The 25,222-nt window shown below is 44.3% G+C and overlaps 3 protein-coding genes across 5 annotated transcripts; all 3 read left to right on the top strand.

Annotated features, from left to right (window-relative positions):
• The first annotated feature begins 82 nt into the window (after positions 1 to 82).
• Positions 83 to 3,981, top strand: LOC129178074 (gastrula zinc finger protein XlCGF57.1-like). The gene is made up of 2 exons (XM_054769828.1): positions 83 to 549; positions 1,836 to 3,981. Exons 1-2 carry the CDS (start codon positions 336 to 338, stop codon positions 2,939 to 2,941), a joined length of 1,320 nt encoding a protein of 439 aa, XP_054625803.1. The 5' UTR covers positions 83 to 335; the 3' UTR covers positions 2,942 to 3,981.
• A 1,301-nt stretch (positions 3,982 to 5,282) lies between these two features.
• Positions 5,283 to 7,956, top strand: LOC129178618 (zinc finger protein OZF-like). Its single transcript, XM_054770994.1, has 2 exons — positions 5,283 to 5,662; positions 5,774 to 7,956. Exons 1-2 carry the CDS (start codon positions 5,540 to 5,542, stop codon positions 6,824 to 6,826), a joined length of 1,176 nt encoding a protein of 391 aa, XP_054626969.1. The 5' UTR covers positions 5,283 to 5,539; the 3' UTR covers positions 6,827 to 7,956.
• Positions 7,957 to 8,598: 642 nt separating this feature from the next.
• LOC129178543 (adhesion G protein-coupled receptor G3-like) lies at positions 8,599 to 24,564 on the top strand. Of its 3 annotated transcripts, XM_054770867.1 has the most exons (16): positions 8,599 to 8,741; positions 8,810 to 8,883; positions 8,971 to 9,105; positions 9,173 to 9,226; positions 9,302 to 9,353; positions 11,411 to 11,498; positions 12,304 to 12,432; positions 12,515 to 12,661; positions 12,725 to 12,779; positions 12,858 to 12,949; positions 15,933 to 16,051; positions 16,144 to 16,424; positions 17,445 to 17,547; positions 21,390 to 21,697; positions 21,781 to 21,930; positions 24,425 to 24,564. In XM_054770867.1, the coding sequence occupies exons 3-15, from the start codon at positions 9,039 to 9,041 to the stop codon at positions 21,894 to 21,896; spliced, it is 1,611 nt and encodes a 536-aa protein (XP_054626842.1). In that variant the 5' UTR covers positions 8,599 to 8,741; positions 8,810 to 8,883; positions 8,971 to 9,038; the 3' UTR covers positions 21,897 to 21,930; positions 24,425 to 24,564. The 3 variants fall into 3 exon arrangements, with proteins under 3 accessions (XP_054626842.1, XP_054626841.1, XP_054626843.1); XM_054770866.1 differs by lacking the exon at positions 24,425 to 24,564 and having other exon boundaries at positions 21,781 to 22,596; XM_054770868.1 differs by lacking the exons at positions 8,599 to 8,741; positions 8,810 to 8,883; positions 8,971 to 9,105; positions 11,411 to 11,498; positions 24,425 to 24,564 and having other exon boundaries at positions 9,172 to 9,226; positions 21,781 to 22,596.
• The last annotated feature ends 658 nt before the right edge of the window (positions 24,565 to 25,222 follow it).

Here is a 25,222-nt window from a genome sequence, read left to right as displayed (position 1 = left end):
ATGGCGTAGTGGCACTTCCACACCTGAGGGAGGCAGTAATGCACTAAAATACAGTAGCGGCCCTCAGCTACCGGAAGTTTAAAAAGTGGAAAGGGAAAAAGTTAGAAAGGTGGTGTAAACAATTCTGTGTCCTTGCGCTCCTGACAACCTCGTGCCACCTTTTTCCCTGTAGATTTTAAATTCATGTAGCATAGCAAACGTTTTTAATTCTTCGTCTCAGTTGTCACTTTGAATCTTCCCGGGCTAGCTTAGCGTTGATCGCTGTTAAAAAAGAGACGCGCATGTTCGCGACACGTCGCTAAGTAGAGCTGAAGCGCGAGTGTGATTGTGTGAAAATGTGCAAAGTACAAATGCTGAGGGCGCTGGTGGATCGGCAGCTAACTGCAGCCGTTGAAGAAATATTTCTAGCGATACAAGGGACGATAGCAGCGTACGAGGAGGAACTTTCTCGAACGGCGGAGGCACTTTCGCTCTCAAAGGAGGAGAACGAACGTCAACGTCAAATACTGGACGCCCTTTTAAATCCCCAAATTGAGCGGCAAAGAGCAGGTTTGTGCAATTCTTTCTATGTTTTAGTAGCTTTGCATATGTTCACTAACTCTATTTCTTAACGGCACAGGCAGCGGCAGTGGCTGACATCGCTCACGTTCACGCAGCCACCGTGACGCTCAAACAGTGAAAGTCCTTGCAAATCATTTGGAATTGTATTTTTGTTATGTCTGGTAAAACTAAGGCTCTACTTGATTTACACGAATTGGGGAGGCGTCTCCGATTGACGTGCTTTGATGTCATTTAAGAACAGTCAAGATGGTGCATGATATGCTGCATGCTTCTTAACATTGATAGCATGTATGCCGCTTGTTCCACAGGCGACACCGATCCCTCCTGCTACTTCTTCCTTATTCTACACAGAGTGCGGAGTTGGAACGACAAGCTATACTTAGTCTAATTCTAATGTGCTTATGACGCCTTGGGGTGTGAACATAAAGGGATGGGACCGGACAATTTGACTGCGCCCGTAGCAGACTCCCGTATCGATATGAATCAGTCATGAGTCTTTAGATGAATGGATGGTATTAAAGAAGTTAAAGCAATTGTCAAAGCGGAAAATAGTGGCTTTGGTCCTCATTGCTTTAAGGTTGCGTCAAGACCCGCGGACCTTGGCAAGCACAACCGTACTACCAAATATATCACAACCTATGCTGTGACATTTCTTTTAAAAGTCACCAGAGTACCCTTTTACATTTTTTTGATCATCGAAAAGTCCAGGGGAGAAAATCAAGCATCATTAATACTGCAGCAGCACACTGTATTTGTTTCCACGTAATTCTGGGGCAAAATTCACATATTTTGCACCGGCAGATTTGAATGAAATTTCATGTGCAGGAAGATGTTAACGTGAGTTTGCATCCTCCATACCTCTTATCTTGTCCTGAAGCTACGATGCATGAGTTTGGAAGGCTTTTGGATGTAACTTCTGTGTATGAACTGATTTTTTCTTGGCTAAAATATGGGGATTGTATTTGTGACATGGCTACATGTGTGTTTTGACCCGGACACGCTGCGCTGGATGATTACATGGCTCAGCGTCACCACTACTGGACCATACCGTCCAGGGCGTGCAAAACCACCTTACTTGGCGTAGCGTCCCCATAAATGTCGCTTAAAAGGAGTTTCAGATACAGACAGATGAGTTAAATAAGAGTACTGAATGAAGTGAATTTACTGACCAAAAGAAGACAAAGCGAATCAACTGCATTTCAGCTCCCATGGCCACCACATACTCGGAAGACGATGACGTCACCGACGGATGTGTGTCTTCTTGTTTTCTGCAGACGTCTCGCAGGTGCTGACCAGTGACGAAGAGCAGCACGAGCGGAGCTCCGGGGTGAAGGAGGAGGAGCCACAGCCCGCCCACATTAAAGAGGAGGCGCTGGGACACAGCATCAGTCAGGAGGCACGTCATCTTGAAGGGCCGGAGGACGCTGATATCACCAGTTTGCCATCGACCGGTGTCCCTGTGAAGAGCGAGGATGATGAAGCCAAAGGTCGGGGTGAGGAGAAGCGAGAGGGGGGGCCTTCAAGCAGCGGCTCAACTCGACCCGTGACAAAAGAAGCCGACGGAGGCCACCGTGGAGGCTCACGAGCAGACAGCCTCTTGGCTCCACTGTCAGGGAGTGATGACACGACGTCACACACACCCGACGCTGACGGTGAAGACTCGTGTCACACGTGCCCCCAGTGTGACAAAACTTTTGGCTCCAAGAAGTCTTTGGAAGCACACGTTATTTTGTGCCAGTCGGTAGATAAGCCGTTCGTGTGCACCTTGTGTGATAAAAAGTACTCCCGGAAGGATTCTCTCATAACACACACACGAACGCACACCGGCGAGAAACCGTTTTCCTGCCCAGTGTGCCACACGCGATTTAGTCATCGCTCTGGATTGTTTTATCACATGAGAACGCACACCGGAGAGAAACCTTTCGCCTGCTCAGTGTGCGACCAAAGATTCTCTCGAAAGGAATGTTTGCACACACACTCGAGAATGCACACCGTCGGCAACGGCAAACCGATAACCTGCGGCGTCTGCGAAAAGGGTTTCCGCGACGACTCGTCCTTGCTGGTACACATGAGAGTTCACGCTGCGGTGGATCCGTTGGTCTGCTTAGTGTGTGGTAAGAGATGTTCTACCAGGAGCATTTTGAGGAATCACACAAAAACGCACCCCGGAGTCAAAAAATTTTCTTGCTCGTTCTGTGAAAAAAAGTTTGTTCGAAAGGAATCCTTGATAGCACACACGAGGTTGCACATTGGAGAGAAACCATTCTCCTGTTCAATCTGCAACTCCAGTTTTAGCTATCATTCCTCGCTGACTAATCACTTGCGATTGCATTCCATTAAGGGTGCTTTGCTGGGTAAGGGTGCGCGGGAGTCACATTAACGGCCGTGGCGTACACACAATGGCGTCTGACACAAACTTTCCAAGACGTGTTGTCTAAAAACAAAGATGACAGGAGAATGTGTGGACAGTAATCCCTTGGTTATCACCGTTAATTCATAGTTCCAGACGATAAGTGGATTTCCACAAAGTAGGATTCCTTCTTTGGAAATGCAATATTTTCATAGTTATGGCATAGAAAACCTGTTTACAAACTTCGTTTTTGAATATTATTCGAGCCATCCCGACATAAAATAACACCCTTATAGTCACCTTGACACTCCTGTTCCCAGTGTAGAATATATCATCAGTGGCAATAAGCCCTTTTGGTCGGCAGTAGCTCAGGAGGTAGAGCAGGTCGTGCGACCCATCACCCACCTTGCCTCCAGTGCTACCCGCACTGGTGTGTGAATGTTTGGTGGTGGTCACAGAAGCCGTAGGTGCGAATTGGTTTCCGTCAGATTACCCCAGGGTGAGGTGGATCACCACCAGTTTGTGACTGAGGAGTGAATGAGCACATATTTGGGTGCCTTGAAAAACGCTATAAAAATCTAATCCATGATTATTTAACACAGTTTACCTTTTAAGTGGAGCAGAATTGGTGGCAGACAGGAAGTGACGTCGGGGGTTCAGAGATGAGTTTAAGCAGCCCACAACTGTAACCTGTGTTATTTGTATGATTATTATTGTGCCTGTTGTGAGATCATTCAAACCCTGCAATAAAAGCCTGTTGTTCCAGTGATCAAGTCTGGCGCTTGTCTCACTGAATAATTACCGACACCAATGGCGGTCTTCATGGCTTATACTGTATTTGTGTTGGAGTTTAATTTGTCCATTTTTATTGAAAATGCTTAATTGTGGCAAAAAAGGAACAATTTGCTTACATATGCATTTTTTTAATACCAATAACAGGCCACAGCCAACCACGAAACAGAGACCATTAGTTAATTTTGGGAAAAAAATGCAAGTGGCAAAAGACGACTTCCATTTACGTCAACACTTGAAGCATCAATGGAGAGATTCAGAATTCAGCTAATCAAGAAATGCATTTACATATCATTATTTGGAGCTCGGGACACGTGGGTCCATTTTTAAAAATGTATTATTGTACTGCCGATTTTTCAATTTTTGCTATTGTAGGGTTTTTTTGTTCAGTATTATGTTTTTAGAATGTGCCGCAGGATGCAAATGGCCCCCGAGCCGCACTTTCGACACAATTGCTTTTAAAGCGACAATAGTTTTAATGACGGCAAAAGTAGACACATACGGTAAAATAAAGACTCCATACCAAACGATTGTACATTTTCAACCTATAATGAATAAAATACGAAAGCTGTTAAATATTTCAGAGAGTAATTATGTTTATTTTAATCGTGCTTTAATGTTTTACATGAAACCATCTCGAAGTGAAAACGAGGTTGAAAACACGTGATTTCCTCTCTCTGGTGGGAGGAGTCATGACGTAATGACAGCGTATGATTCGTAAGGAAATGAGACCCCGCTGAAAAAACTTATTCCAACTACACATGTTAAAAATAGAAATAAGGTTCTGCTGGGTGCCTGCACATGTAGGGGTGGAGGGGAATGAGGTGGCAGATAAAATGGCTAAAATGGGAATTAGAAGGAATGAAATGATAGATATACCTGCTGGTAAAGGCGAAGTAAAGGCAATAATCAAAAAACAAATGATGGAGAAATGGCAAAATAGGTGGGACGAGGGTAGTAGCGGGAGAAAGTATTATAAAGTACAAAAATCTATCAGTGCACAAGGGGTGAAGAGAAAAAACAGAAAAGAGGAAATAGTGTTAACTGGGATGAGGTTCAATCACACCGGGTTAAATGACAAGATGTTTTTCATAGGGAAATGTAAATCAAAAGTATGTATGGAGTGTAAAAGTATAGAGAACGTAGAACACATATTACTACACTGCAAGAGATATAGGGAAGAACGTGTAACGTTAAGGAAAAGAATTAAGAAGATAGGAAGGGAATGGAGCATTGAGGGTATCTTAGGAACAGGTGGGGAGGGGGTAAGAGGTATACAGAGGGCAGTGATAGAATATTTGAAGGACACAGGATTATATAATAGAATATAGATAAGTATTAGAATATTTTAGTATAAGTATTATTATTAGGATTATTATTAGTAGTAGTATAAGTAGTCTCCTCATTATCTAAATTAGCATAAAGTAAGATACTGTATATGGCCCATGTTACATACTCCGGTACAGTAGGTGACGGTATGCACCTTTTCAAGTCATGGTTGCAACCCGCCATTAAACTAAAAGAAGAACACCCCGCTGAAGTTTGTCCAAGTGGCGTTGCCGTAGCCTGCTACTTCAGGTTGCAGTGTCTTTGGGCGAGATGGTGTGTTTGCTAAATTAACGCGATTGTGTTCATAGTTGAGTCGTTTGCTGCTCGTTATAATGGGCATGACTCTGTCGGGTATTTAAACGTCACTAAATTCTCTCGCGGGATAAAATACAGCATGTCAGCGCATTTTAGACGTTTTTCAGGTAGCGTATCTTGCTAGCTGCTAACAAGAGACGCGGATGTTAGCAAAACATCATTAACGCCTCAAACGTTGGCATTGACGTCCCAATGCTGAAGCAGCGAATATCTGCTGTTGATGAGGTATTTGCATTTTTTGGTGGAAGAGGAGGAAGTTTCTCGAACAAAAGAGGAGAAGGAGTGATAACATCGCTGTGTTGTTACACAGATCAGGTTTGTGTGCGTCTTCTTGGTTTGATGGCTTTTTATGTAATTCGCTTTATTTGATAATTCCTAAAAAGATACATTTTCTTATGAGGATGGTGCATTTCCTTGCTTTTCCAGCGTCTTAGCATAATAAAACGAAAAGACACTTTGTATACTGCCACACAAACGATGGAGGACATTGGCGGGACCAGGATCTGCTGCAAGGTGGAGCAGGAGGAGGCAGAGTCCTTGCACATTAAAGAAGAAGAGGAGGATCACAGCATCAGTCAGGTGGGAGAGCATCTCGAAGGACTGGAGGAGGACCAAGTCATCCGTGTCATTGTGAAGGGTGAAGATGATGATGGCAAAGGTCAAAGTGAGGACAAGAGAGAGTCGGAGCCTCCAAGCAGCAGCTCAGCTCAACACGTGACAACAGAAGCCGATGGAGACCACCGTGCAGGAGCGCAAGGAGACAGCCTCACAGCTCCACTGTCAGATAGTGACGACACAACGTCACGCTCTCCTGACACTGATGATGAAGACCCCAAGCCCGACCTGACAAGTCACACTGACAACACGCGAGTGACATGCTCGGAATGTGACAGAACTTTTTACGACAAGAAAACTCTGACAGTGCACATGAGAACGCACACGGGGGAGAAGCCGTTCGTGTGCTCGGTTTGTGGCAAAACGTTTGCTCAGAGGGGAAATTTGATCAAACACACCAGGACGCACACCGGAGAGAAACCATTTTCCTGCCCATTCTGCAACACGAGCTATAGTGATCGTTCCACTTTAGTGAAGCACATTCGAAGACACACTGGGGAGAAACCTTTCAGCTGTTCATTCTGCGGCGAGAAATTCTCTCGCAAGTCAAACTTGATAACACACACACGAACGCACACGGGGGAAAAACCCTTTTCCTGCTCAGTCTGCAACGCCACTTTTAGCGACCGCTCAACGTTGAACAAACACACAAGAACGCACACGGGAGAGAAACCCTTTGGCTGCTCAGTGTGCGGCCAAAGATTCTCTCAAAGGGAACACTTGAGGAGACACACAAGGACGCACACCGGAGAAAAACCATTTTCATGCACAGTTTGTAGCAAACGTTTTAGCGATCGTTCGACGTTTGTTCGGCACATGGGGAGACACTCGGGACAGACCGCTAATGTGGACAAAAGGACCTGAAGAGACACACAAGAAGACATAATGGTGAGAAAGTGTGCCAGGTTAACAATCATGAGGCGTACTAACTGTTGCACAGGGCTTGTGTTTGCCAGGCCTTTATTAGGGGGAAGGAATTTATGAGAAATTGCAAAACTGTGATTAAAAAAATGTCTTTGAACAGTTGAGCTTGCTTTAAATCATTTTTAATTCAGGTTTAGAATGGCTTGAACTTGGTATGGACTGATCATAAAGACAAGCGAGTCAATGTGGACGCATGTACAGGCTGTATCAGCAAAGTTTTTGGAGTGCATTGAGGACCATCGTGAGTTAGAGCCTAAAAATCACTGAAAAAAAAGTCAATGCTTCGTGAGCTGTGTTCCGTGTAAGCATTAATGCCTGTACGTAGGCCTATCACGATAAAAAATGTTGCTGGTCAGTAATTGTGCTACCAACTATTGTCGATATTCGATATTATCGTCAACATTTTTGAGACCATTTTGAAATAAATTGTCATGAGAGGTATAAATCACATTTGAGCCACTAGATGGTGCACCTGTGTGAGCCACATTAGCTTGACACAGAAGTTACTCGTACGCATGTTGTTTAAAATGTATGCCCTGCATGCAATATAGCCGTATTGGATGGTTGTGTTGCGCGCACCGTTTTGTACCGTTTTGTTTATATTTACAATGCCGACCAAACGCCTCAGTAAAGCCTCCACAAAGAGGCTGAATGAGAGGACAGGAGGGTTCACTCTCTCTGTTCATTCCGCTATAGAAGCAATGCGCACAGACACAGGCAGAGTGAACCCTCTTGTCACCCAGCCTGGGTGGCACAGAGAGACCAGCAGATGAAACACGCATACGCGCACATGCCAGTTCGTCCAGGGCGTCATAATTATCCACCTGTTTTTTTTTTTATTTGTCGATTTGTTGATTATCGTGACAGGCCTACGTGTGTGTTGCATCACTGTAGTCTAACAGCACTCATGGAAAAGTAGCTTCAGTAGAAAGTCAAGATCTGAATCTTTACATAAAATAAATGAATACAAAAATCATAACAATCATCAGCAGTTGACTTTGTATCTCATCATTTCAACTTTTTGGTCGAATAATTATGACTCTTATCTCAATTGAATGATGTTTTCTTTTTTTACCCTTTATCTCATCATTTAAACTTTTTATCTCATAATTATGACTTTTTTCTCAAATTTATGACTTTTGATCTCATAATATTGACCTTTTGTCTCATAATTCTGAATTTCTTACCTGTTTTGTGAACAAAGCTCAGTTTGACGCCAGATTCCCCGATTTTATCCGATATCAAATTGACTTCTTTGCTGTTTGTTGATATCATTCATCCGTCCGAGAGGGCGTGTCTTTCTGCCGCTCTGAAGGGGGACTGGAGCCGACCCCAGGCTCCTGCCAATGGCAATGGAGTAGGCGGGGTCGGGGAGGAGACTGCAGAATCCGAGACTTTCAGCCAAGGGGAGAAGAATGCAGAATTACCCTGTACTCACCTTGAGCTTTGTGGAGTATTTCATGAAAAGAATCTTCCGAATGCGTCCCGCTGGGATCCAGTATTGTTTAAAAAGCCCCTGAAATGAACAGGAAAGCGCTCCTGTAATCCGGAATTGAATTAACGGGAACCAACTGTACTGCATCGTGACTTGGTTACGCGCATCGCTTACGTCCCTGTCCAAAGACGTCACGTTGTCGACGTGATGATGCTGACTGACGCAAACAAATATAACCAGCATGGTTTTTCCACCGGATGACATTTAGCGAGGCGAGCGTGCGTCTGCATGAAGAGGATGTGTGTGAGTTTCACTTCAGGTCAGCAAAGTGCCAGCGCCTGTTGACCGTCCAGCTTGCTAAATCGGGAAACGCCTCGTATTTGGAAACTTCCTCTTTCTCTCGGCCTCAGCCGACATGAAGTGAGTGACTCACAGCGAAGGGTACGCGTTGTTGCCGTTTGTTTAAGTGGATTTTCTTCTTTTTTAAGGTTAAGTGACATCTCCAGTGGAAAGGCGTCGTGTGGATAGAGTAAATGTGCCATGATGGACGGCCTCTGTGAAGGTTGGCGTCATTGCAGCTCTTAAAACGAAAAAAAAACCCCTCAGGCCACCAGCATGCATCACTTCCTGTCCTCTCATCTTCTCCCAGCCGCGTCTTTTATACAGATGTGAAACTCCTGGCTGGCGTCACACCGCCGCAGGACTTCGCATGCGATCATGGCTCCCACGACGCCACTGCCTCTTTTTCTCCTTTGGCTCCTCTGCTTCTGTCGCGCCGACGACGGTGAGTTTCTCCGCGCTGGCTGCTCGCGAGGTCAGACGCTTACTGACGCTTTGGCCTTCATTTTAAGGCCGCGGAGATTGTTCAGCCGGGTGTCCGACGGTGAAGAACACAGTTAGCAAGCGTGAGTGCTGCTCCAACATCTCTTGTCTTTGTCCTCCATGTCTCTGACCTTCTTGCCTTTTGTCCCGTCTGACAGACTGTGAACATGTCCTCTCCGACTGCCTCCAAGGTGACGTTTCCTGGACCAGGTAAGATTTCATAAATAAAAATCAAAATAATGAAAAGCTTCTTTTTGGTCCGTAAACACAAGACGCTTGCTGGAGAAGTAGATATCGTGAAAAATAGGCTCTGTGCTCCATCTTGCTACAAATACGGAAGTTGCAGTGCGCAAGGCAGGATTGGAAGATGAAGTGCTTCACACGCACCATAAACCTTGCAGTCCAACCTTCCTCGGTGTTCCCAGTGTCACTTGTTCATGGCCTGTGACTGTTTTTTGTTTTCTTTGTCCAAGCAGAAGCCATAGTAGGTCTACATTTGATCAAAGTTACTTGACATTTGTCAGATCAAAATACGATTGCTGCATCAGACTTCTTTCAAAACGTGTGATGCCAGGCAGCTTCTGTTTCACTACTTCCTGGTACCTCTAGGCATCATGGGAACTGTAGTTTTTTTTAGCGTAAACATAAAACTAATCTACTGCAATCAATTTTATGTGTGTCTTTTTATAGTTACATAAATGATTAGTAGTAGCAGTCATTAGTTTTTGTTTCAATTTGTGCAGAAAAAGTACAGCAGTTAGAAGCGTTGCACTGAGGCCAAGCGTGCAACCTTGTAACACTTTTCAAAATGTACCTGCGCCGTTTTGTACGACACCAGTATCAGGGCCACACTGGAAAAAAATTAAGCTCAGATTTTCACAATAAAGTTGCAAATTGATGAGGGAAAAAAAGGCGTAAGTTTCCAAGAATCAAGTGGTAAATTTCGGTGTCGTTGAACTCGGTGGTAACAAGCATCGCCTGGGACAGCGAAACTGATGACGTCTTTCTCGTAAATTTACAACGTCATTCTCAAAATCTCTGATTATTTCAATATTCTGTCGTAAATTCCGACTTTATTCTTGTAAATGTACGACTTCTTTTATAGTAAATTTACGACTTTATTCTCAAACTCTCAGATTATTTGAATACTCTTGAAAATTGTAAATGGAGGACTTTTTTTCTGATAATATTACAAGCTTTGTCTCGTAAGCGTACAACTTTATTCTCATAAATGTAGCACTTTTTTCTCGTACTTGTACAACTCTATTCTCAAAATCTCAGATTATTTGAATACTAAATTTATGACGTTCTTGTAAATTTACGACGTTATTTCTCATAAATGCATGACTTTATTATTTATGTGAATGTTTGAGGACCAAAGTGGTACATTCTTGAAATCTCAGATTTTTTTTTCCAATGTGGCGCTAATGCTCTGTCGTAGTTTTGCATCTCAGTTAAATTAATTTAAAAAAAGAGTTTGTCCAAGCCTACGCTTTTCTTCGAGGAAATGGTCAAGTACGGTTTGGTCTCGTCTGGTGAGCTGAGTGTATGGTGACACCCTGCACCCTACACCCTGCACCCTACACCCTACACCCTACACCCTGCACCCTACACCCTACACCCTACACCCTACACCCTGCACCCTACACCCTGCACCCTACACCCTGCACCCTGCACCCTACACCCTACACCCTACACCCTACACCCTACACCCTGCACCCTACACCCTACACCCTGCACCCTGCACCCTACACCCTACACCCTACACCCTACACCCTACACCCTGCACCCTGCACCCTACACCCTACACCCTACACCCTACACCCTACACCCTGCACCCTACACCCTACACCCTGCACCCTGCACCCTACACCCTACACCCTACACCCTACACCCTGCACCCTACACCCTACACCGTGCACCCTACACCCTGCACCCTGCACCCTACACCCTACACCCTACACCCTACACCCTGCACCCTGCACCCTACACCCTACACCCTGCACCCTACACCCTGCACCCTGCACCCTACACCCTGCACCCTGCACCCTACACCCTACACCCTGCACCCTGCACCCTGCACCCTGCACCCTGCACCCTGCACCCTGCACCCTGCACCCTACACCCTGCACCCTGCACCCTGCACCCTGCACCCTACACCCTACACCGTGCACCCTACACCCTGCACCCTGCACCCTACAGCCTACACCCTACACCCTGCACCCTACACCCTGCTTATTGCTGTCGTTTATGTCCTGCCTTTTTAGGTGTTACACGCGACATATTGTACGATGCACACCAGCCCATCGAGGGAAGCCCGGCTTCATTTTTGGTCAGGTTGACCCATCCAATGAGGTGAGAGGATGGTTTTGGACCTGCGTGGCAGTACAGAAGTGGCATCCACTGAAAATGAGTCAACAGTTCCAACCCAGGGGAACATAACATATTCAATGAGGACATAGGAGGCGAGAGAATCAAGTAAGCTGAGTTTATTCATGATTAAAATTAAAAACAAACACTTAAACCCCTCCTGTGTCCCAGAGTGACAAAATAAACACTTCCTGTGCTGCGGCCCAAACAAAGCACAGGACGGTGATGTGATCAAGCCAACCCTATAAAGGGTCGTTGTCTTGTCCCCTAAACAAGAAAGCACACAACTAAAACCCTCAACAAAAAGAAAACCGCAAACAGGACATCTGGTCAGCCCAGGACGAACGAGGAATGGAAACTGACAGAAGAAAAAAGCCAGGCTGCTGCTCGGCGTCAGAGAAGCACGTGTTGATGGGGCTCCAGCGAGGGCGGGGCCAATCAGCTGTTACCTACCAAAAAAACCAACACAAAAATATCAAGCACATAAAAAAGCTGTTGGTTTGTTGTCCCACAGGCAACAAATGGCCCCCGGGCCACACTTTGGACACCCCTGCTGTGTAGGCACCCAGGCTACTGTAAAAACACATCAAGCAACTAATGTGACTTTTGACTTAAGCTCCTAAATAATACACATAATAATAATAATAATACAGTAGAAATAATACACATTCAACTCAGGATATGCACAAATGCGAGGCGTGATGGCTGCTACATGCGACTTTAGACTTGACACGTTGGTCCCATGCAGAGCTGATTGGGTTTTCTTGTACTCCTGCCGTGTGGTTGTCAGGCGGAGGTGCATCCTACTACTGAACACGGCATTCGCATGCCGTCCTCAGCCCTGCAGAGAGCCAGGGGACCTGATTTTAGCCGCGAGGTGTTGGTGGTGGCCACCGTGCTGGACAGCGCACATTTCAAGGTCAGAAGGGGAGAAGAAGGACGTAAGATGGCAACTTTAAAGGTTGCATGTTGAGTGAAACCTTCTTTTGCTCTTTGTGTAGCCTCGAAGGAGAAAACAAGGGAGAAGAGTCCAACAAGACCCTGCAGGCAAAGTGTTGGGGGGGACCGTTCTGGTCGTGCATGCGGGAAGATACCCGCTCCACAACCTCCCAGAACCCATCACGTTGACCTTCAAACACAACAAAACGGTATAAATGCCCCACCGGGACACGTCACCATCTGCTGTGCTCTGACTTTGATGATCGTTTCAGGTGGGCAACGGGACGTGTGTGTTTTGGGAGGAGTCGAGCCAGGAAGAAGGAACAGGTGAGCCACGTGCTCTGATTGGCTCGTACTCCGCTGGGGAAGCAACATCTCTGGCATACTTTTGTCTTTTGTTTTTAGGGGACTGGAGCACACACGGCTGTGACACCAGCGACACAGGAAGTCACTTTGTTTGTCGCTGCAACCACCTGAGCTTCTTTGCCGTCCTCGTGGTAAATGAAACCACAATGAAACAAAACACAACTCAGCATAGCATAACATAACGTAGCATAACATAGTGTAGCATAATATAACATAATATATAACATATATATACATATAACATAACAGAGAATAGCATAGCATAAGCATAGCATCATAGCATAGCATAAACATGTTTTAGCCACTGGAACAGTCAATTAGAGCTTTTTTTAAATGGATGTGTATGTGTGTGTGTGTATACATATATATATGTATATATATGTATATGTGTGTGTGTATATGTATGTATATATGTGTGTGTGTGTGTGTATATATATATATATATATATATATATATATATATATATGTGTGTGTGTGTGTATTTATATATATGTATACATATGTGTATTTATATATATGTATATACATATGTATGTATGTATTTGACTGAGTTGAAAATTGTCCACTGCGCTCCCACAATTTCCACTTACTTGCCACTCCTATATTTTTTGGCAGCAAAATGGCAGGTAGAGCTTTTAGTTATCAGGCTCCTCTGTTATGGAACCATCTCCCTGACTCAATCCAGCGGTCAGGCACCCTCTCTCTAATTAAAAGTACAGTGTTCCCTCGTTTATCACGGTGGATAGGTTCCCGCAATAAGAGAAGTCCGTGAAGTAGCCAAGTTGATTTTATTTTCCAATTAAGTCCCCAACTAACGAACATCCGACGTGCGAACATTCGGAGATACGAACACCAGCCGGCTGGTCTATTTTTTCATGTGTTTTGTCTTATAAGTCCATATTTATACTGTACATGCTTGACCAGCAGAGGGCACTGTGACACTGCTAATGGGACCAACAGATACAGGAAGATGAGGAAGAGGAGAGAGGAAGGCTACATTGTAGCTGTATGATACAACCCGGACAGAGCGTGTGTTTAAAGTTTATGAAGAGTTAACAGGCCTGCTTCATTCTACACCACCCACAGAACACTACCTCTTTTAGAAGAGTCTAACCACCACCACCATTTGTCCTTTTTTTCAATAACTCCTCCTCCTCCTCCACAACGACGTATGCTCGACCACTCCTCTTCAAAGGTGAATAACATTTGTCATTACGTATTATTATATCACTTTTATGATTGTTTTTTTCATTCATTATCCTGGTTTAATATTACTACTGCATCCAAACTCATATTTACATACATACACATATACTGTATATGTATACACGTACATGTACTACCTATATCATTGCTAATACTACCTTTTCCCTACTTAAGAACAATTCGACTTAAGAACGGTTGTCTGGAACCAATTGTGTTCGTTGGTTGGGGACTTAGTGTACTTATTTGAGAAGAAATGATTAAGTGGCTCATGCATATCTCACTCTTGTAAGCACTTTTGTATCCTTGTTGAAACATACATATTGCTAGAACATGTTGTTAGAACATGTTGTTAGAACATATTGTTAGAACATGTTGTTAGAACATGTTGTTAGAACATATTGCTAGAACATGTTGTTAGAACATGTTGTTAGAACATGTTGTTAGAACATATTGTTAGAACATGTTGTTAGAACATGTTGTTAGAACATATTGCTAGAACATGTTGTTAGAACATGTTGTTAGAACATGTTGTTAGAACATGTTGTTAGAACATGTTGTTAGAACATGTTGCTAGAACATGTTGTTAGAACATGTTGTTAGAACATATTGTTAGAACATGTTAGAACATGTTGTTAGAACATATTGCTAGAACATGTTGTTAGAACATGTTGTTAGAACATGTTGTTAGAACATATTGCTAGAACATGTTGTTAGAACATGTTGTTAGAACATATTGCTAGAACATGTTGTTAGAACATGTTGTTAGAACATGTTGCTAGAACATGTTGTTAGAACATGTTGTTAGACCATGTTGCTAGAACATGTTGTTAGAACATGTTGTTAGAACATATTGTTAGAACATGTTAGAACATGTTGTTAGAACATATTGCTAGAACATGTTGTTAGAACATGTTGTTAGAACATGTTGTTAGAACATATTGCTAGAACATGTTGTTAGAACATGTTGTTAGAACATATTGCTAGAACATGTTGTTAGAACATGTTAGAACATGTTGTTAGAACATGTTAGAACATATTGCTAGAACATGTTGTTAGAACATATTGCTAGAACATGTTGTTAGAACATGTTGTTAGAACATGTTAGAACATATTGCTAGAACATGTTGTTAGAACATGTTGTTAGAACATATTGCTAGAACGTGTTGTTAGAACATGTTGTTAGAACATGTTGTTAGAACATGTTGTTAGAACATATTGCTAGAACATGTTGTTAGAACATGTTGTTAGAACATGTTGTTAGAACATGTTGTTAGAACATGTTGTTAGAACATATTGCTAGAACATGTTGTTAGAACATGTTGTTAGAACATGTTGTTAGAACATGTTGTTAGAACATGTTGCTAGAACATGTTGCTAGAACATGTTGTTAGAACATGTTGCTAGAACATGTTGCTAGAACATGTTGTTAGAACATGTTGCTAGAACATGTTGTTAGAACATATTGCTAGAACATGTTGTTAGAACATGTTGTTAGAACATGTTGTTAGAACATGTTGTTAGAACATGTTGTTAGAACATATTGTTAGAACATATTGTTAGAACATATTGCTAGACCATGTTGTTAGAACATGTTAGAACATATTGTTAGAACATATTGCTAGAACATATTGTTAGAACATATTGCTAGAACATGTTGTTAGAACATGTTAGAACATGTTGTTAGAACATTGCTAGAACATGTTGTTAGAACATGTTAGAACATGTTGTTAGAACATATTGCTAGAACATGTTGTTAGAACATGTTAGAACATGTTGTTAGAACATATTGCTAGAACATGTTGTTAGAACATGTTAGAACATGTTGTTAGAACATATTGCGTGAAATTAATTTTGGACCTAACACTCATTGCACCTCTTCCTTCCTTCCTTCCTTCCTTCCTTCCTAGAACCCCGACGTCTCACTGAGTAAAGAGGATGCCTTCAACTTGAGTTTGATCACTTACGTAGGCTCAGCACTCTCAGTCGTCTTCACGGTCATCAGCTTGATCATCTACATCTGCCTACAGTCAGTTTCTCTTCTCTTCTTCTACTTGGTCTACCTGGAGAAGTGGCAGACAGCTGCTGATTTGATGAAATCTGCTGCTGTGTGTCCGACAGCAAGCAGCAGCCCGAAAGAGCCGTCGGCCTGCACATGCACCTGACGGCGGCGCTGCTGTGCCTGCACTTGAGCTTCCTGCTCTGCAGCTTCTGGGCCTGGAGGCTGAAGGACGACGAGGCGGACTGGTTCTGCCGGGCGCTGGGTCTCCTTCTGCACTGGTCTCTGCTGGCCACTGTCAGCTGGTCGGCTCTGGAGGGCTTCCACCTCTACCTCCTGCTGGTGCGAGTCTTCAACATCTACATCAGGAGATACCTGCTCAAACTGAGTGTGGTGGGCTGGGGTGAGACCATGCTCCTCAAGAGTTCTCACACGATACAATATTGGCCCTCATGTCGCAGCATGTCTTAACACTGTCCTCGCTCGCAATATTGCGATTGAATGAATGAATGAATGATTGCTGTTTTGTGCTAGACTACAGTCAATTCATTTTAGTCAAAACCTGTTGAAATGTGAAAGATGTGTAGCATTCTGGCCACTAGGCAGCAGTAATGTTCCATGTGTGAGACATCCGTCCTTGTTATATTACCCTGCCTTGCACCCCATGTGGCCAGCCATGGGTGCAGAGTGAAACAAGGTTCTCCTCCCATTCTGTGTGGAAGTGGTAGGCTTGTGGCTTCTTACGTTGTTCTTCTTCCCCACTCTGTTTGAAACCCTTTCTTAAGTTTAGAAGAAATACATCCCAGATTAGCTTGTTCGGTCTTCTACAGCCCCTGCAGCATAATATTTGTGCAGTCCGGCGTAAACTATGAGTAATAGGAGTGTAATGGTGACTATAGGGGTGTTATTTCATGTCTACAGGGCTCTAATAGTGTTAAAAACTGTATTTAGAAAGTCCTAAGCAGGTTTTCTATGCTCTAACTACAAAAATATACCATTTATTAAAATTGAATCCTATAAAGCGGAAATTCATTTATCATGGTGGGGTCTGGAACCACTTAACTATAAACGCTATGCACGAGGGACAGTTAACTGTTATCAAAAGCACAAAGAGGATGGTGCGTTCACTGGAAGCAGGCAATATTTGGGGAGAGGCTCTTATTTCTTATGTGAAAACTCCTATACAGCAAGTTACCTTAGTAATGATTTGGAGTGCATGAGAAAGTGGGAAGGAACGGCATGGTACTTTATGAGCAAGCGATGGAAGCCACGTTGTAATAACGGTCAGCAGCAAGCTGCTCTGTCTGCATGAACAGCGATGATGAGTTTATTGTAAACAACAGCACAGGAAGTGTTGACACGCATGACTTTCACACCAGCAGCTGCTTAATGCAACATTAAAGACTGTCGTCTTTCCCGTCAGGCCTGCCCACGCTCGTCACTCTGCTCTGTGGCGTCTCGGGCGTCTACGGGAAGTACAAGCTGGAATTCCGTGACGCCAACAATCCCACTTCAACACTGCAGCTGTAAGTAAGCCCGCATACTTTGCACTCCTGTGTTTTCATGTGTAGTGCTTCACTATCCAACTACTCAGCCGCCCTGGGAAAGTCTATTCCAGGGTGCTGGAGAGAAGGGTACCACCGTTAGTCCGTAGGTGCAATGTGCTTTCGGAACTCTGGACCAGCTCTACACCCTTGCAAGGGTACTGGAGGGTACTTGGGAGTTTGTGGACTTGGAAAAGCCATTGGACCGTGTCCCGTGGTGTCCTGTGGGGGGTGCTCCGGGAGGATGCCATTGGTGGCGTGCTACTACGTGCCATTGGGTCCTTGTAGAACTGGAGCAGGAGCCTGGTTGGCATTGCCAGCAAGAAGTCCAGCCTGTTTCTGGTGAACCTTGGCCTCCTCTAGCTGAGCCCAAAGGCAAAGCTCTCATTTTACCCCTCCCCCATCTATGTTCCCACCCTCACCTATGGTCATGAGCTTTGGCTCATGACTGAAAGAAGGAGATGGTGGATACAAGCGGCAGATGAGTTCCCTCCGTAGGGTGGCAGGAGAGATAGGGGGAGGAGCTCGCTCATCTGGGAGGGGCTCAGAGTAGAGGTGGCTCCGGCATCTGGTCCGCATGCCTCCCTGGTGAGGTGTTTTGCACTGTTGGATCGTAAGGAGGTTCTAAGTGGAGCTTCAAAATGCAAAAAGACGAACAAAAAATGTTTAGAGTAAGAAACAGGTTGTTCATCAGCTGATCCAAAAGTTGAAGAGCAAAGCCTTTCAAAGGCAAAATGTTGGTCAAAATGTGTACTGAATGTGATTTAGTGTCAGGAATTCACACTGTCACCATCTCTTGATGGCAAAGGCAAAAAAGCTTTCTGTCTTTGAAGGCGGTGGGATTGTTGAGCTGCATAAGCGAGGCCTCTCTCTCTGGCAGCGCACCATCGCTGCTGAGGTTGGATGCAGGAAGATGGTCAGTTCAAACTTCTGAAAAACATCCTGAGGCTCATGGAACAAAAACGTTAAATGGTAGACCCAACAAAAATGTGTCGGAGGATCCCATTGGCTGTCCATCAAGACACGGGACCATCCTCGGCCCAAATGAAGGTTGTTACTGGTGCAGAATGCGGTCTGATAACCATCAGATGCCATCCGCCAGAGAAGGCTTTGAAGAACAAAAAATGTCTTAAAAGGCCTCACCTTCTTTGGAACCACAAAATTGCCTGTTGGAATTTGCAGGGGAGCCCCAACCATGGGACAGTAAAATGTGGATGAAAGTTTGATTCTTTGATGAGAAGGAATGATGGCTTCCAACGTTACTGGCATGACAGGGAGATCCCACCTGAGATGTTTTCCACCATCATGACCCTTCAATGGAACAATGGACCTTCAGGTCGCGCAGGGGCGTCAAATGGTAGCCAGCTATGTGGGGATGTCGCAGGGGGCGTGCCTGATGACTGAAGGCCCTCGTCTGTGTGCTAATGACTGGCTGCCCTTCACAAAGAGGAATAAGATCACTCTTTTGGGCCATCCTGTGGGTTCCCTTCGTCTGATTCCAATGGATGGATTTACAAAAATGGGCATGAGTTCCAGACAGTGAAGCCATCTTCAGCACCTGGAGGAACATTCCCACCAGCCTCCTGGAAACACTGGCATCACGCACGCCCAAAGCACAGCTGCTCTTTACTCACCCGTTTTGACCATTTGATTTATATTTTAGGAGAGGGTTTGCCTTTTTTTTAGCTATTGTCTTAAATTTTGATCAGCAGATGAGCAGCCTTCTTTTTGCATTTTAAAGCTCTACTTAGAACCTCCTTAAGATCCAACAGTGCAAAATGTCCATTCTTCACATTTTTCAACCGGTCTCGGGAGGGTATTTATTTATTTTTAAGTGAATTGATTCATTTAATATAGTGTGTTTTTATTCCTATTTTTAGGTATAATGTATTTTTAGCTATGACATTCCACCCATCCATCCATTTCTATGCCGCTTCTCCTCTTCAGGGTCGCGGGGGCATGCTGGAGCCTTTCCTAGCTGAATTCGGGCAACAGGCGGGGTACACCCTGGACTGGTCGCCAGCCAATCGCAGGGCTAGCTATGACATTTTCAATTAAAATTATTTTTTGGTATTTTTTACTTTTTTCTATTGATAAATGAATCATTATATGAATGAAACTCTGTAGTATCATGCATGAATATTACAGTATATGTGTACCTATATTATGTATCCACACTTACCATAACAATTCCCCCCCCAGGATAATAACAACATAATAGAATTCGTCTCTTTCAGGGTCAAACTGTCGCCACCATGAACTATTTTCTATCCATGTATTCATTCTTATGTGAGTTGTATCTTGTTTATGTACCCAACTAATGACCTAGGCAACGCTGGAAGTCATATTTGAATGGAAGGCTACAAATAAGTTAACAGCTGATTAAGACGGAAGCACGTCGCACGTGCGCCTCATGCACTCAAAAGTGTAAATGTCACACAATGTAAGAATATTCCTGCTCTGAATGCAAGTCCGTTGACTTCCTGCAACCTCAGGGGTGTAGCACTATATAAGACAGTATATAAGACATGATATAACACAGTACATAAGACAGGATATAAGACAGGATATAAGACAGGACATAAGACAGTATATAAGACAGGATATAACACAGTACATAAGACAGGACATAAGACAGTACATAAGACAGTATATAAGACAGGATATAAGACAGTATATAAGACAAGATATAAGACAGTATATAAGACAGGATATAGACAGGATATAAGACAGTACATAGGACAGTATATAAGACAGGATATAAGACAGTACATAAGACAGGATATAAGACAGGATATAGAGCAGTGGGAAAAAATGTTTGCCCCTTCCTGATGTCTTTTTTGCATGTTTGTCACACTTAAATGTTTCAGATCATCAAAGAAATGTAAATATTAGTCAATGACAACACAACTGAACACAAAATGCAGTTTTTAAATGAAAGTTTTTATCATTAAGGGAGAAAAACATCCAAAGCTACATGTCCCATTAAAACATAACATAACTGAGATGAACTGAGATCCATACATGTGGAAAAGGTTCTAAAGCCATTTCTAAAGCTTTGGGACTCCAGCCAACCACAGTGACAGCCATTATCCACAAATGGCCAAAACATGGAACAGTGGTGAACCTTACCAGGCCTCACTTGCCTCAGTGAAGGTCAGTGTTCATGACTCCACCATAAGAAAGACGCTGGGCAAAAACGGCCTGCATGGCAGAGTTCCAAGACCAAAACCACTGCTGAACAAAAACAACATTAAGGCTCCTCTCAGTTTAGCCAGAAAACATCTTGATGATCCCCAACACCTTTGGGAAAATACTCTTTTTGGAAGGTGTGTGTCCCATTACATTTGGCATTTCAGGAAAAAAAACATCATAGCAACAGTAAAATATGGTGGTGGTAGTGTGATGGTCTTCAGGACCTCTTCAAAAGCCTCCAATGTGGCTGAATGACAACAATTCTGCATAATTCCTCCACAGCGCTGGAAGAGACTCATTGCAGGTTATCACAAACGCTTGATTGCAGTTTTTGCTGCTAAGGGGGGCCCAACCACTTATTAGCTTTAGGGGGCAATCACTTTTCCACACAGGGACATGCAGCTTTGGATTGGTTTTCTGCCTTACTTATAAAAAGTTTCATTTAAAAAGTGTTGAGTTGTGTGTAATATTTACATTAGTTTGATGATCTGAAACATTTAAGTGACAAACATGCAAACAAATAAGCAATCAGGAGGTGGGCACACCCTTGTTCACGCCAGTGTAGATATGATGTGATATGCAGCAAAGGGCTTACAACAAGTTTGACACACGTCAATGATAACCCACAGATGCTGGATCAGCAGCCAGTTCCCCCACAGACAAGTGGTCACCTACGTCACCACGGTGGCCTTCCCCAGCCTGGTCGTGCTTTTCAATTCCTGCATGCTGGGCCTGGTGGTGTTCAAGCTGTGGCGACTACGGGGCGGCGGCGGCGGCTGGGAGAAATCCAGCAAGGGTCGGGCCAGCCGCTTGTGCAAGGACTGCGTGACCGTGCTGGGCCTCAGCTGCGTGCTGGGTCTACCCATGGGCTTGTCCAGCGCCACCTACGTCTCCGTGCCCGGCATCTACACCTTCACGACGCTCAACTCGCTGCAGGGTCAGCCAGCACACGCGTGAACACTCACGAGGTGCTTTGGTTTGTTTGCAAGGTTCTCATGTGTTTCTTTTCCTCCCTCACAGGCGTGCTGGTGTTTTTGTGGTCCTTGGCTTTGACCTGCAAGTCTCGAACTGACGCCACCGCGTCATCACGAGACACTTCCTCTCAGCGAATCATCACCACCAGTTTTAACAGCTGAGACCCCCCCACACATGTTATATTGCCTATATTAGGTGAGAGAGAGCAGTAAAGATTGAAGTCATGTCAGGTCATCACCCTTGCCGGCCACTGGAGGGGGCACTTCACCTTGTGAGAGTTGCCGGGTGCTTAGGCATGATTCCATAAACACTTCCCGACCCTCATTTCTTATCTGCACCGTGTGGGGAGTCAGTACACCTCTATACTTTATACATGTACCCCCTTCAAAGCATTGCACACTTGCCCCAGGGGGACCCACCCCACTATTTCAGCAGCACTGCCCTCTAATCATTTCTAAATATGTGATAATAAAGCTGAAAATGTTTTTTTTACTGCATACATGGTGGCGCCCTGTGTGTCCCTACAGCTAAAAATCCAGCCTCAAAACTTGCAGCGAGGTGACCACAAGTCAAGACATGATTGCAAACGGTTCTTTTATGCCTTTGATGTGTGCCTTTCTCAGTAAATAATGCACGCGTGAAGTTAGCCGCCGCATAGCACAATAGTGAGCTGTGAGGATTCCATTTACAAAGATGAGGGGCTTCATTAGCGCTTTCGCGGCCTTCCAAAGCACCTCTGCAGCACACACGCGCTCCCTGCGAGTGTGACGCACACGCACGGCGCACACCGCACACCGCACACGCTCCAGGCTGACTTTTAAGAGCCGACTGAGCGTGACTCCCGCTGACAAGCGAGTCCATTTTCTGGTGGCCTGGTTATTGAAAAAGATGCCAAAGAGGTACTCCACAGCAGGAGGAGCTAGAAGAGCTTCCTTTACATGCAAAGTAGCTCAAAACGTTGGTACTGGAAAAATACACGAGCAAAGCCGTACAAAAAAACACATAGCAGTGCAGCGGAAACGTGTCATGACGACCATAGAAGAGGAAATGGAACCAAACCACTTCAATGGCACATAGAAAACACTGCTAGTATCTCCTAAAAGTGAACATAGCCCTCACATTTCAGAAAGCATTTTATACTATGTCGTCATGAGACAATACTACAGAAAGTAAACTTACATATCCTTTAGAGTAGTCAGTGTCCAGCTTGTGTACAGTGGTGTGAAAAAGTGTTTGCCTCTTCCTGATTTCTGATTTTTTTTGCATTTTTGTCACACTAAAGTGTTTCAGATCATCAAACTAATGTAAATATTAGTCAATGACAACACTACTCAACACTTTATGCACTTTTTAAATGAAAGTTTTTATTATTAAGGGAGAAAATAAATCCAAAGCTGCACGGCCCATTAAAACATAACTTAACTGAGATGAATTGAGATCTATCAGTGTGGAAAAGGTTGTAAAGCCATTTCTAAAGCTTTGGGACTCCAGCCAACCACAGTAAGAGTCATTCCCCACAAATGGCCAAAACACGGAACAGTGGTGAACCTTCCCAGGAGGGGCCGGCCAACCAAAATGACCCCAAGAGCACCGCGATGACTCATCCGCGAGGTCACAAAAGACCCCACAACAACATCCAAAGACCTGCAGGCCTCACTTGCCTCAGTTAAGGTCAGTGTTCATGACTCCACCATAAGAAAGACGCTGGGCAAAAACGGCCTGCATGGCAGAGTTCCAAGACCAAAACCACTGCTGAACAAAAACAACATTAAGGCTCCTCTCAGTTTAGCCAGAAAACATCTTGATGATCCCCAACACCTTTGGGAAAATACTCAAAAGTTGAACTTTTTGGAAGGTGTGTGTCCCATTACATCTGGCATTTCAGAAAAATAATCACAGCAACAGTAAAACATGGTGGTGGTAGTGTGATGGTCTTCAGGACTGGAAGACTTGCTGTGATAAATGGAAGCATGAATTGTGCTGAAGGAGAATGTCCGGCCATCTGTTGGTGACCTCAAGCTGAAAGCAACTCGGGTTCTGCAGCAGGACAATGATCCAAAACACACCAGCAAGCCCACCTCTGATTGGCTGAAGACTTTGGAGCGGTCTAGTCCAAGTCCTGACCTGAATCCTATTGAGATGCTGTGGCATGATCAGGGGTGCCTCCAGGAATTGTGGGCTCCAACCTATTTGTCAGTCAGGGGCCCTTGGTATTGTCCTAACTTTCCCCCGCTATACGGCCCCCCCGGTCATGGTGATATCGATGCAGTCGTATAATTGCAGAGGATGTAGAAACACATACGTGTCAAAATACCTTGTGTACGATAAAAAAGACGTATTACCTGTTCCTCACACTTCTTTCAATCTGAGCCCTCTTTGTCATTTTTCTCGACTTTTTCAATTGTTTTAACTTTCGTTAGGGTTCAGCTGCCGACTAGTCTGGTTACAGTGACTTCCTGTTCAGAGCAAAGTGAGCTTCAAAATAAAAGCACATCAGTATGAACCTGGATTCTACCACAGCATCAAACAAACAAACGTCAAAGTAAAGGAAATCACGTCATGGCGGACGTAGCGCTGCATTTCCCAAAGGTCTCCGGGAAAGCAAGAAGGCCACCCGTGTGATAAAGTAGACAGCAGCACGGCTACCTAAAGTACTGAACACGCTTTTGTCCGGTGTGCTTGTCAGCAGGTCAACAAAGCCACCGATGGCTGTGTGGGTCCGGAGAGGGCGTGGCCCAAAAGCCAACGCAGCTGTCGCCAGTTTCATTTGTGGATAAAGGATGAGGATGAAGCCACGCTTTCTGTGGATTAACGTGAAAATGTGTGGAGCTGGCAAGCGCACGACCCGCTTGGATGGCATTCCAAAGCACCACACACACACACACGCACACACATGCACACACACACACACACACACACACGACGGGCAACATGCTTCACAAACACAACACAACACTGCGGTAGGTCCTTAAACACATCACAGAACTCCTGCTATCTATAGAGCATCTTTGATGAGAGTTTTGTGCACTAGATCCTCAAAAACAGCACAGCACCCCCATCATACAGCGACTCTTTCATGTGCATTTTTGAAGCAGATTCTTAAAAACAGCAGTGTGCTCCTGCCATATGAAGGATCTTTGACTAGCTTTTTTTTTTTACAGTGTGTCCTTAAAAACAGCGTAGTGCTCCTGTCACATCCCTGGAGGATCCTTGACTAGTGTTTTTGTCGTAGATTTCAAAAAACAGCAGCACACTCCTGTCACATAGAGGATCATTGACCAGCTAACGTTGTTGTAGTCTGTTTAAAAAACCAAACAACAGAGCACTCCCTCGTACAGAGGATCTCTGAGTAGCTTTTTTTTTTGCAGTAGGTTCTTAAAAACAGCAGAGTGATCCTTTCATATAGAGGATCTTTGACTAGCTTTTGTATTTATTTTTTTGCAGTAGGTTCTTGCACTTGTGTCATAAAGAGAGTCTTTGTTGTGTA

This window comes from Dunckerocampus dactyliophorus, chromosome 3 (genome assembly GCF_027744805.1).
Source record: "Dunckerocampus dactyliophorus isolate RoL2022-P2 chromosome 3, RoL_Ddac_1.1, whole genome shotgun sequence".
NCBI lineage: Eukaryota > Metazoa > Chordata > Actinopteri > Syngnathiformes > Syngnathidae > Dunckerocampus > Dunckerocampus dactyliophorus.
Note: the sequence above shows the minus strand (reverse complement) of the source record. Positions and strands in the feature narration are given on the sequence as shown.

Excerpts from the sequence above, each read along its gene's own strand:
- LOC129178618 (XM_054770994.1), top strand. The coding sequence starts at position 5,540 with ATGCTGAAGCAGCGAATATCTGCTGTTGATGAGGTATTTGCATTTTTT. Across the intron at positions 5,663-5,773 it reads TGTGTTGTTACACAGATCAG|CGTCTTAGCATAATAAAACG; the intron begins GTTTGTGTGCGT and ends TTGCTTTTCCAG.
- LOC129178074 (XM_054769828.1), top strand. The coding sequence starts at position 336 with ATGTGCAAAGTACAAATGCTGAGGGCGCTGGTGGATCGGCAGCTAACT. Across the intron at positions 550-1,835 it reads AATTGAGCGGCAAAGAGCAG|ACGTCTCGCAGGTGCTGACC; the intron begins GTTTGTGCAATT and ends TGTTTTCTGCAG.
- LOC129178543 (XM_054770867.1), top strand. The coding sequence starts at position 9,039 with ATGGCTCCCACGACGCCACTGCCTCTTTTTCTCCTTTGGCTCCTCTGC. Across the intron at positions 12,950-15,932 it reads GCTTCTTTGCCGTCCTCGTG|AACCCCGACGTCTCACTGAG; the intron begins GTAAATGAAACC and ends CTTCCTTCCTAG. Across the intron at positions 21,698-21,780 it reads GACGCTCAACTCGCTGCAGG|GCGTGCTGGTGTTTTTGTGG; the intron begins GTCAGCCAGCAC and ends CCTCCCTCACAG.